The sequence below is a fragment of the Aquarana catesbeiana genome, linkage group LG04, assembly GCF_042186555.1.
Source record: "Aquarana catesbeiana isolate 2022-GZ linkage group LG04, ASM4218655v1, whole genome shotgun sequence".
NCBI lineage: Eukaryota > Metazoa > Chordata > Amphibia > Anura > Ranidae > Aquarana > Aquarana catesbeiana.
Window position 1 is genome coordinate 537301540 of NC_133327.1, and position 12608 is coordinate 537314147.

General features: G+C 41.7%; 1 protein-coding gene across 1 annotated transcript in view; it reads right to left on the reverse strand.

Annotated features, from left to right (window-relative positions):
- Nucleotides 1-12608, reverse strand: part of VTA1 (vesicle trafficking 1) — a 362316-nt gene that overhangs the window by 69690 nt on the left and 280018 nt on the right. The window contains exon 7 of the mRNA XM_073627853.1: nucleotides 11969-12052. Within this exon, the coding sequence (XP_073483954.1) occupies nucleotides 11969-12052 (84 nt within the window). The remainder of the gene's footprint in view (nucleotides 1-11968; nucleotides 12053-12608) is intronic.

A 12608-nucleotide genomic window follows, 5' to 3' on the forward strand; every position in this document is an offset into this window, starting at 1 on the left:
AAAAATCGCAATAAGCCTATATTGATTGGTTTGCGCAAAAGTTATAGCGTCTACAAAATAGGGGATAGATTTGTAGCATTTTTATTATTATTTTTTTTTTTTACTAGTAACGGCGGCGATCTGCGGTTTCTATCATAACTGCGCTATTGTGGCGGACATATCGGACACTTTTGACACATTTTTGGGACCATTCACATTTATACAACGATCTGTGCTAAAAAAATGCACTGATTACTGTATAAATGTGACTGGCAGGGAAGGGGTTAACAGTAGGGGGTGATCGAGGGGTTAACTGTGTTCCTAGGGAGTGTTTCTAACTGAAGGGGGAGGGGACTCACAAGGGGAGGAGACCGATCGGTGTTGCTCTATACTGAGGACACACATCGGTCTCCTCTCCTCTCCTCTCTGACAGGACGTGGATGTGTGTGTTTACATACACAGATACACGGCCCTGCTGTGTTACCGGGCAATCGTGGGTGCCCGGCAGACATCGCGGGCGTTGGGCACACGCATCAGGAGCCCAGTGACACGGCGGGTGCGCGTGATTGCCGGCGCGCGCACCCCCTGGTGGGCAGGGAAGGCGAGGGCGTCATATGACGCCCCTCCAGAACGAGAGCCGCGCCGCCTGGCCGTCAAATGACGGCCAGCAAGCGGTTAAAGGTGACCATACACTGCAATCAGTTAGATCTTAAATAAATTAGATTTAGTGCAAGAGCCTGTTTGATTTCCTATATTTTGAATTAATTGTTCAAGTGCATCTTCCTATTACCCATTTTGCCTAAATATCGAGTTGTACAGAGATTGGCCAATCAGATTGCATAGTGCATGACCATCTTAAGTGCCAAATTTGGAATGTAGATGTGTCATGACCCACTTGTATTTTCCTAACGATATTCCTTGGGCATTATACAAGGCACATGAAAAACCACCTTTTTTCAAGACATGCTAGAGTGATCAGAAATCTTGAAACTACGGCTCTCCAGCTGTTACGGAACTACACATCCCATGAGGCATTGTAAAATTCTGACATTCACAGACATGACTAGGCATGATGGGAATTGTAGTTCCTGACCAACGGAGGGCCATAGTTTGAAAACCCTGTGCTAGTTCATTATTATGCCTCCAGAATTGGGAGTATGGCATCTACCGAACTTCTCTCTGCTGGTGGACACAAGAACCTACATCTATAGATACAGTGGGGACGGAAAGTATTCAGACCCCCTTAAATTTTTCACTCTGTTATATTGCAGCCATTTGCTAAAATCATTTAAGTTCATTTTTTTTCCTCATTAAATGTACACATAGCACACCATAACGACATAAAAACACAGAATTGTTGACATTTTTGCAGATTTATTAAAAAAGAAAAACTGAAATATCACATGGTCCTAAGTATTCAGACCCTTTGCTCAGTATTTAGTAGAAGCAACCTTTTGATCTAATACAGCCATGAGTCTTTTTGGGAAAGATGCAACAAGATTTTCACACCTGGATTTGGGGATCCTCTGCCATTTCTCCTTGCAGATCCTCTCCAGTTCCTTCAGGTTGGATGGTAAACGTTGGTGGACAGCCATTTTTAGGTCTCTCCAGAGATGCTCAATTGGGTTTAAGTCAGGGGACTCTGGCTGGGCTATTCAAGAACATTGAGTCATTGGTCATTGAGTTGTTGTGAAGCTACTCCTTCGTTATTTTAGCTGTGTGCTTAGGGTCATTGTCTTGTTGGAAGGTAAACCTTCGGCCCAGTCTGAGGTCCTGAGCACTCTGGAGAAGGTTTTAGTCCAGGATATCCCTGTACTTGGCCGCATTCATCTTTCTCTCAATTGCAACCAGTCGTCCTGTCCCTGCAGCTGAAAAACACCCTCACAGCATGATGCTGCCACCACCATGCTTGTATTGGACAGGTGATGAGCAGTGCCTGGTTTTCTCCACACATACCGCTTAGAGTTAAGGCCAAAAAGTTCTATCTTGGCCTCATCAGACCAGAGAATCTTATTTCTCACCATCTTGGAGTCCTTCAGGTGTTTTTTTTATCAAACTCCATGCGGGCTTTCATGTGTCTTGCACAGAGGAGAGGCTTCCGTCGGGCCACTCTGCCATAAAGTCCCGACTGGTGGAGGGCTGCAGTGATGGTTGACTTTCTACAACTTTCTCCCATCTCCCGACTGCATCTCTGGAGCTCAGCCACAGTGATCTTTGGGTTCTTCTTTACCGCTCTCACCAAGACTCTTCTCCCCCGATAGCTCAGTTTGGCAGAACGGCCAGCTTTAGGAAGGGTTCTGGTCATCCCAAACGTCTTCCATTTAAGGATTATGGAGGCCACTGTGCTCTTAGGAACCTTAAGTGCAGCAGAAATTTTTTGGTAACCTTGGCCAGATCTGTGCCTTGCCACAATTCTGTCTCTGAGCTCTTCAGGCAGTTCCTTTGACTTCATGATTCTCATTTGCTCTGACATGCACTGTGAGCTGTAAGGTCTCATATAGACAGGCGTGTGGCTTTCCTAATCAAGTCCAATCAGTATAATCAAACACAGCTGGACTCAAATGAAGGTGTAGAACCATCTCAAGGATGATCAGAAGAAATGGACAGCACCTGAGTTAAATATATGAGTGTCACAGCAAAGGGTCTGAATGCTTAGGACCCTGTGATATTTCAGTTTAATGAATCTGCAAAAATGTCAACAATTCTGTGTTTTTCTGTCAATATGGGGTGCTGTGTGTATATTAATAAGGAAAAAATGAACTTAAATAATTTTAGCAAATGGCTTCAATATAACAAAGAGTGAAAAATGTAAGGGGGTCTGAATACTTTCCGTCCCCGCTCTATCTATATATCTATATATAGATATATCTATATATACACACACACTGAAGCAGGAAGCAATATACGTTGGCCCGGAAGTGAATCTGTACACAGGAAGTCGGTGTGTGTTTTGAGGCCAAATCATTTAGACATATACACATGACCCACACAAACACCACCCCATGTAAAAATAAATAAAAAATTATCTTAATTTGCAAAAAATCATCTCTTCCTCAGAGAACAGTGAGTGGGGCATGGTGGTGGGAAGAATTTAGCAGCAGTACAAGCAACTTCCTGGAGGGGCGTGATGTCATTCCTGTGTGCTGGCCACCCATTCTGGGAACCAGATATGCGCCACAGGTACATACCTCCGCGCACATAGCAGTTGCGCATCTCACATATACAGCAATCGCACTTTAATAGTAAAGCAGATGCAGATTACCTGAACTGGACTAACAAATGTTTATAGTGAAATGCAACTGGTGTTTTCTATTAAACAAGGTCTAAATGGGCCATTGACATGCATCACATTTGAACTTAGGAATGTGTCTTGCAAAGTTAAACTAAGTGAAATCATTTCTTATTTTTGCTTGGGGATAGAGTGCAGAGGGATTAGAAGTCTTGTCAGTTTTTGGGGATGTCTGCACCCCTGATAGGGTTTAGACACTTCCCAAATTTTGACAGTTTCTCCTTCAAATTTATTCACTAGCCAAACAGGAAGTGATAATAATTTGTGGTGTACACAACAAAGTGCTATAGTGCAATATGCCTAATGGGGACACTAGTTAGATTGACCTGTGTGTCCCCTAGGAAAGACATTGGTAGGGTTTTACTCTCACTTCCTGTTTTGCTATGTGACAGGAAGTGAAGCCAATTTTCAGAAAAGGGACACAAAGCCCAACCTAAAAAAGACAAGCAGGGGCTCTAACACTCACTTAGTTTCCCTCAAATGCCCACAATTAGAACAGGATTGTCTAGAGCTAGATTTTAGCTCAGTGCTCTAAATCCGTGGTTCTCAACCGTGTCCTCAAGTACCCCCAACAGGCCATGTTTGCAGGTTTACCTTCATCTTGTACAGGTGCTTTAAATCACAGTCAATGGCTTGGTATTTTGGAGAGCTATTTAGCTAAGATAAATTCCCAAAACATGTCCTGTCGGGGGTACTTGAGGACTGAGGCTGAGAACACCACTGTGCTAAAATGGAAAATTGAATACTTACCTCTCAGTAATTTTCCTTTCCTGGTGCCTATCCATGGCACCATACGCATCGCATGCATATGCTACCATGAAGGCACCAGGAAAGTAGCTTTTAGACAAACCGCACCTTTTTTTGTTTTGCCATGCCAATCAGCCTAGTTAAGCTGCAGCTGGGAAATCTGTTGCATGAAAATTGTTTGGGGGTGGGGGGGGTGGGGAGTGTAAAATGCATTACTTGGTTATTAACAAAACACATAAAATAGAAAAATTTGCTACAAATTTTAATTGGTCAACAAAACAGGACTTGGAATAGAGCAAGGAAAGCAAAAAATACATGTATTTTAAATTTAGACACTAACAGAATATGGTTTTGAGATCAGACCATTTTGCAGAGGAAACTAACAGGAGTTAAAAGGACTGCGGCCACAAACGGACAGCCTCTTAAGGATTTAGTAGTCACAACATCCTGAGGAAGATTTTGCAAAATAATGCAGCACAGACAATTAAATCAAAGTGAAACTAACAACCTACAAACAACACAGATTGACAACATAAAAAATATTTCAGTGAAAAATATAAAAATATACAACCCCCCCCCCCCCCAAAAAAAAAGAAAAGTTAAAATACTTGCTCTAAAGCACATCTGTTTTGCACATTTGCAGTTTTATGACCCCCTCTGTGATCCCCCCCCCCCCCCCCCCCCCCCCCCCCCATCCAGTCTATAGCTTTCTCCCTGTCTTATCTCAATTGCTGATAGTTTTATTACCATTGCCATACTATTGATTGGTATGTGTTTGTTTTTCTTTTTCCTTTCCCTCAGAGATTTTTTTTATTTGTGTTTTAACATTTTACCTTCTGCTAAAACTTTTGTGAATCAGTACTGCTTGGACCTTAAAGAAGGGGACACACCCCGAAAGCTCGTCCATAAAAAATGATATGTTAGTGCAAATAAAAAAAGTATCACGGACAGTACTCAATTTTCTCTGTCACAATTGCACTAATACGGCTACAATCACTTCAAGTATGATGGAAACTCTATAAAAACACCCAAATGTACTCTCTTGCCACACACACCATGAAGCAATCTTGCCTCTTTTCAGGCAAGGTTAAAGAATGCTATCTGCTATCTGAGCATGCCCAGACCAACCCAAATACATTTCACACACCAAAAGCCACAAAAAAAAAAAAAAAAAAACAACCCAAATGCAGCTAGAATGAAATAAGCCACCCCCCTGTCCAAAATTAAGTACATCATCCAGCATGCTACAAAATTACAGATGGGACAAACACCCCGGTCCAGGGGGGGACAAACAAAGAGCCTAACATGGGCAAAAGTTATACAACAAATGCCATTGCAGTCTATGGGAACTGACTTGTTAATTTTCCGAGTCCCCACTTGGCTGGCTTATATTCTAGGTATTGGCCTTAAAATGGGTATGGGGGCCCAGGTCCCATATATCAATGTCACCAATTTGGACAACCCCAAAACGAAACAAGGAGAACTGCCTTTAAAAATGCAAAATTGCTTAAAAGCTAGTAACTTGGGGGGGCTTACTCTGCCTGTAAAGTGCTGCATCTGTAGCATGTATCCAAAATGCTGCTTCAAAGATGTATGGTTTTAGAGAAAACTTACAAATCTACATTGCAGCTGCAAGATTTTAGCCTAAAACAAAAAATAGCTCTTCTTCTTGGGTCCCCTGCCAGCCGTTTTGGCTCCTTTGCTCTGCCGAGTGCCCCCAATAGCAAACCTCTTGCTATAGGGGCACTCTAGCAGGCTCGCTCTCAAGTAAAGCTCCTGTGAATGGACATGCACAGAGTGTGGCGCGGCCCCGCTTTTCTCATTGGCTCACTGGGTGTGATTGACTGGAGAGTTACTGCTCTCATGCACATACTAATAATAGTACAAAAAGAGAATTTTTCAGCAGGCTCACACTTTTATTTGCTTTAAAAGCAAAAACTAGTTCATTGGGTTTAAGGATTACTAGTGGTTTCATCAAAGAGATGGAACCTTCAGCCTTCCAACCATTAGCATGCTAAAGCCTCAGACCTAGGAATTTAAATTGAGCACCAGATTCCTGAAAAAGGACTGATACTTGTCTGAAATGTATAAAAAAATGAATTTTATTTTACACATTAAAAGAGCTTTTATATACTTTTTATTTAGAAGTCCTATGGTACAGCTTACTTTGCAAAAACTGAAGACTTATTCTTGCTTATGCCAACAAGTTGTAACCCGTTTATGGGCTGTCTAAAAGAAGTATGAGATCTATGTTGGAATGCAATCTTGTTGACAGAAATATCCTGAGTAAAACATTCAGTAAAGACCTTGGTAATACATTAACATAGGCGTGCATAGGCAAATAAACGTGTAAAATTCTTCACACTTCTATTTGCCAGCGTTGCAATATACGTAAGTATATATGTGTATGCGAGTAAATGACTGCACTCATTTATATTTTTATTTTTTAGCTCTGCGCTCTCTGTATTACTTATTTTCACGCAGCTCCATAGATGCATCTATGTTCAGATAAGTAAAAAACGGTGATTCTTCTTTTACTCCCATGTGCAAGAGGCCTTAGTATTATAGTGGAACACCAGGCAAAGAGTTGAATACACAGTTAAAACATACTATATATGTTCTTTGTTTCATCTACTAGGATGTTTAATTTTATTCAGCTACTTTTGCGATTTATGTGCCTTTTCTATACAGCACTGCTGGCAAGATCTCACTACTATTTCCTGGTTGAGATTAGTACATCTCAGATTATTGTAATGCTTAGGCCTCATTCACACTGGTTATTTGAGAAGTATAAACAACTTTTATGACTCCCAGATCACTTTTTCCTGTGTGTAAATGTTGCCGCTTTAAGCAGGTTTAGGGGTGTTTAAATGTGTTTAGCTGCATTTAGAATGTCTAATGGGATCCTTATAAAGAGGGAAGAGTCCTAAGCCGTAGATCAGTATAAAACCCTGCATCTGAAAAGTGGAAAAAAGAGCCTCAGCCCGGGCTCCATCCAGGCCACCTCCCTATGATTAAGCCCCGTGGGTGGGCTGAAACTCATTGGGGAGGGGGTGGCCAGGAATGAACCCTGGGCTGAGGCCGTTTTGACTTTTCACATGCAGGTTTTTGTACTGATCTGCAGCTTAGTATTCTTCCATCTTTGTATTGGTATCAATGCTCTGTCCTCGCCTGCACTCCCAGCAGTTTATTATAGAAGAGAACACGTTGGAGCCTTGAGCAGCACCTGCAGTTTGGCATTGGTCTAATGGGATCCTTGAAGCACAGAATTCTATTTTCTCTTAACATAGCTAAACGAACTGGACCTAAACACAGGTAAGCGTACAATGTAAATGGCACAATTGAAAACTCATTATATGCATTTATATGTGTTTAGAAAGGTCTTGACAGTGCCAGTGAGGATAAGGCCCTACTGGACAGAAATGGTAATGCTGATACATTTTAACATGAGACGACAGAAGGTAAAATAATTGATAAAGAAAATTGCATTGCTGAATTAGTCATTTCCATGCCATTGCGCCTTTTTGAATTTTATGCTTTTGTGATCACGGAGGATATTTTTTACTTGATGCAATACATCTTGGGATCTATGTAAAGCCTTTTTATTCCAAATAAACCCATAACCATACGGTTTTTCACTATGTGGAGGCTGTTGTTTTTTATGGATGCTGCCATAGATCTACCAAACCGTTCTGTGGTGGAAGGAGTTTTTTTTACCATCTGGGACATTGCCATCCTGATTACTATTCTCACATGCCGGGTCGAGGTTGCCTGAAGTGGCTCAGCTGAGAAGGAGGAATTGTACCACTCGCTATCCAGAGCTTTGCTATCACATGCCTGATTGATGCTACCTTTTGGTAAGAGTATTTAATCTTCTCCCCTGGGTGATGGATGCACAAACGGTGACTCCTTTAGTCCTACATGCCTGGATTCCTTCTCATCAATATATACTAATGGATTCATGTTTTACTTACCAATGGGACTATACTACCAATGTTGATTTACAATTTGCACAGTGCACTTTATTTAGAGACACTGTCAATCAGATGATGGTGTTAGAGTTTTTTGTATACGCTAATCACAATTTATTTTGTATATCACGGTATGTTGATATGTCAATACTCAACATTTCATTCTTAGTGCTGCACTGTTTTCACTTTAGTAAAAAAAAGTACTCACGTATGTATTTTTTGTTCTGCCTTTAACTACAAAGACTGCAACTTATCCAACAGATTCTAAGCACCTACCTTTCCTTGGGCAAGCATATACCATTGGCCAGCTATAACACAGGTGTGTTCCCCCTTCAGAAAGTCACACTATTACCAGGCACACACCCATGCTAAATTGGAGAATTTTATACATTTATGGCAGAGGTGGCAAGCATGCCTTAAAGTTATCAGAAATACATTTTTCTCAGTGGACATAGTTTTAGAGACAAAAATGTTTCAAATGCTTAGGGACGTTCTAATTCTTGTCTGTGATATGTTCATGGGCTTAACTAGAAATCACAGGGCCTCACAGCAAATATTTTAATGGGCCCCAAGAGAAAAAAAAACACCTCAGTTACTATTGCAGGTGATAAAAGGTCTTAAGAAGATGCAGCGGTGATATTGAGGCAGATACAAATCTGTGTGTGTGTGTGTGTGTGGGGGGGGGGGGGGGGGTTGGATTTTATTCAGCCAGGGGGACAGAGAAAAATGTGGTAGCTACTACACCAGTCTATGTACACTAGACTAATGTAGTAGTTGCATGAATTTGCAGTTGTCAGATTGTGTTTTTGTGAATGTCTGGCACTGCCTCACAGCTGCTGTCATTCAAGCAACACAAGCCGCCAGCTACTACTGTACTAATCTCCTCTAAACTAGCTGGCAGCTGTGGGAGATTGTGGGCTCAGTTCAAATTAATGCGTGTGTCAGCCGCGTGTGCTCGGGTGCGGCAGCCACTTCATTAGAATGGGCTGCCATGCATGCATTTCCCACAGAAAAAGTTGCATAGACCTTTTACAAGACGCGGTCCTCAGGAAAATTGTATGGTAATTTTTTACCATGCGATTTCCCTGTGTTTCCTGCACCCACAAACACTGCATTTTTACATGCTTGGGGGTGCCGTTCATTCAGAATGAATGACAGCCCTGTTTGTTTCCGTGTTTTCTAACAGCAGTGCATTTTCCCTGTGGGTGGTTGTGAGTGTGGGAATCGCTTTGATTCCTGCAACTGCAGCCACCTGCATCGATGTGAACTGAGCCTTACACAGGAGCAGAGGAGGCATGACTTCATAATCATGAAGAAGCTGTGAGAGGTTGTGAGTTTGGCCTTTTATTTGTACAGATGGAGCAGAGGAAGCACAGGGATGCATGCAAAAGACAGCTTCAAATGTTCTGCAGCATTCAGAAGGAGGCCGGGGCTGTGTGGGCTTTTTGTGCTCTGTGTCTGCACTGCTCCCTCTCCTCTGTGCAGTCACCTCTAAAGCTGTCTCCTTTGTCCACCGTTGTCGGATAGCGGTGGATGGTGGGGGTGCTAGCTATGCAACATCACTGCTTAGAAGTGACAGCACCGATTTTTAAAAGAGACAAGTGCTATGTGTGCCTTTGTATTCTGACAGCGGAGAGACTTCCCTGCCCTCAGAACATACAGATCAGTGCTGCAGACTATATGATTGAGAGGCGAAAATCCGACAGGGTGGTTGAACAGAAGTCAATCAGTAGATCGACTTCCGTTCAACCACAGTGCCCCACACCTGGAATCAAAATTAGGCTGGTCCCTACTGAAACGGCGGAATTTTTATCCATGTACGGGCAGCTTTAATATTAGTGTGATGGCCAGATGGACAAGAAGTTTTGAAGACAATAAATCCAGCAAGACTGATTATGGACTAATAACAGTTCAGGATCTGTGTTACAGATACAGTACTAATATCTGTTATCTTTACAAGCACACTGATTTTCCTTGTTTAAAGCCGAACTCCAGGAATTCAGCAACTTTGTAAAATATGCTGGCTTACTATGAGTTATATCTACTCTTGGTGCTCTGACAGGAGAGTCACAGTATTCTCATACAGCAGCATCTCTGCCCACCCCCCCCCTCCGCTGTTTATTCACAGAAGGCTTTGTATTTTGTAAATGGGTTCACATAATACAAAGCACTCTATGATTGGACAGTGGGAGGGAAGGGGCAGGCATACTGCTCCGTGCAACTCTACAGCTGATACCAGAAGGACCAGCATCAAAGCGCGAGAAGTATACTGATAGCTATGCCACTGGCATTCAGTAAGAAATTATACTGTAAATTGAAGACATAAGATCACATGGTGGCATGCACCTCATTGGGCCTAACCTATGGTAATCCATCACATTTTACAAAGTAGCAGGAGTTCAGTTTTAAAATGTCTCAAAAGCCTCCCTGGTGCAACTCCCCCCCAATTGGGAGCAGTGTGGGCTGCTCTTGCTATAGTTACATCAGTGGTGTTCCTTGCAATAAAAAATCTCCGGGAGGGGGGCATGCTGGACCAAATTGGTGTAATTTATCTGTGCAGTGCTGAACAGTAGGAGAACTGATCTCACAATCCTCTTCCTCTCCTTTACAGCACCACTATGAGATGTAAAGGAGCAAGCTGCAACAGCAGTACACAGTTGTGCTGAAGATTGGTCAACAAGGAGGATGTGGATTTGTACATACAAGACTGTGTTCCTTACAGCCACAAATTGAGGAGGTTTTAAAATAATTTCTCATTCAGACCTCCATCAGCGTTGACCCACAGACGCAGTAACAGCTGTCTCTTTGTTTACAAGTGACAGCAGCAATAGGCTGAACCGTCACTGCATCTGTGGGCCCATGTTGATGGAGGTCTGAATTGGGAATGATTTAAAGTGAATGTTAACCTGATTCATAAAATTTGACCTAGGCACATATAGCTGCAGTGTTTACTTATCTATCTCCAAAGCTCTAAGTCCTGTGTCTTTCTGCTGTTTCGTTCCTCTGTTATCAGCATAACTTCTGACAAGTTCTGAGATGGGAGATAAAAGCAGCCTGAGATTTGTGTCGGGGTGGGTGCTATAAATATATTAGCAGAGAGTTTGTCTTGTCACAGCACAGCTCTGAATGTATCTTTGTTCCTCTGCCTATGTGGAGGGGGGTGCCTTTCCTCCAATCAGATGTCACAAAGTGTATGCCTAGACTCCAATCCTACTACTAAATGAGGAAGTAAAAATTCTACCACGATGTTAGAATTCCAAAGAATATAGCAAGCTGAAGACAGCAGATATGCATGCAAAACATATGTAGGGAGATTTGTTTCATCTCTGTGTATCATCTGAGGCTGTTCACTTCACTGGGTATATATGAGGGTTTACATCCACTTTAACTACTATTTAACCCCTCCAAGGTTAGGGCCCCATAGCAGTCATGGCAACTAATACTATGGCCGTTCAGCAGACTATGTTTATTGATTTGGTTCTGTCCCAGCCTGGCTTTCAGATATGTACCATATGTCAGCCATATCTTCATATCTCCAATTTTATGTTATCACCTCTGTCTTTTATTTGATTGATTTCCAATACTTCCAATCATTTACACTAGAACTGTGAATTTAGTGCTTAAACACAATGCCAGACCCTCAATATCTGCAAACATTTATTTTTGCCATAAAAAATAACATATTTGTCTTTTCTTTATTTGTAACAAGATTGTACTACTCATTCTATTAAATCAGAATCTACCTCATTGCACTCTTCCTTCCTCACTTTTCATATTTAGCCCTTTTTATAAAAAGGTTGGAAAATGGATTTTTCCGTGCCATATGTATTTTTATTATGTAATGTCTATGCAGGGGTTTGGAACACAATTCACTACATACTATCCATACTCTGTGCTAAACTAGAGAGGGAAGCAGCAGTTTATGCAACCATAAGAACAAGTAAGCCAGTGTTTTATACTATATGCTTTATTTTCACCTTACCTTGTGCTGGTGTATTGTACAGTGATGGATCTACAACAGGTATGTTCTGTGGCACTGGATGAGCAATGTTTGTGCCTGATGCACCTGTATTAAAAGATTAAGATTAAGATTTTTATCAGGCAAAGACCATATGCGGCAAAAATATATTTGTTAGTTTTAGCTAAAATGAGGAATGATGATGATCTCATCTTGCCTCCAGTCTTGGTGACCACATGGGAAATTAAAAAGGAATCTCCTCACTGAGGGAACACAGAGAGCAAAAAAATAAAATACATAACAAAATTTATAACCTTTCATTACTCTATCTTGTCTAAGTGACAATCCACATCTTTGTCTGAATTGCGGTGCTTTAATATTTGTGTAACTAAGAAAACAACCTGTTCCTGTTATATTGCAGGGGGATCTGTGCATGACCCCCAAAGCACATTGGCTGTTAACTGTTGATAAACCACACTCATCCTTTCCCTTTATATAAGCAACGCATCACACGCATGTATGCTTGTTGCTGCGTATTTTGGTAAAACACTCATTATTGCAAGGCATAGATGAACATGGGCCCTTAATGCCCACACAGGAAATCCTCTCAAAAAACCTAAACACACAGCATTAAAGCCTGATAGATGTTATAATTTTTCTCCAC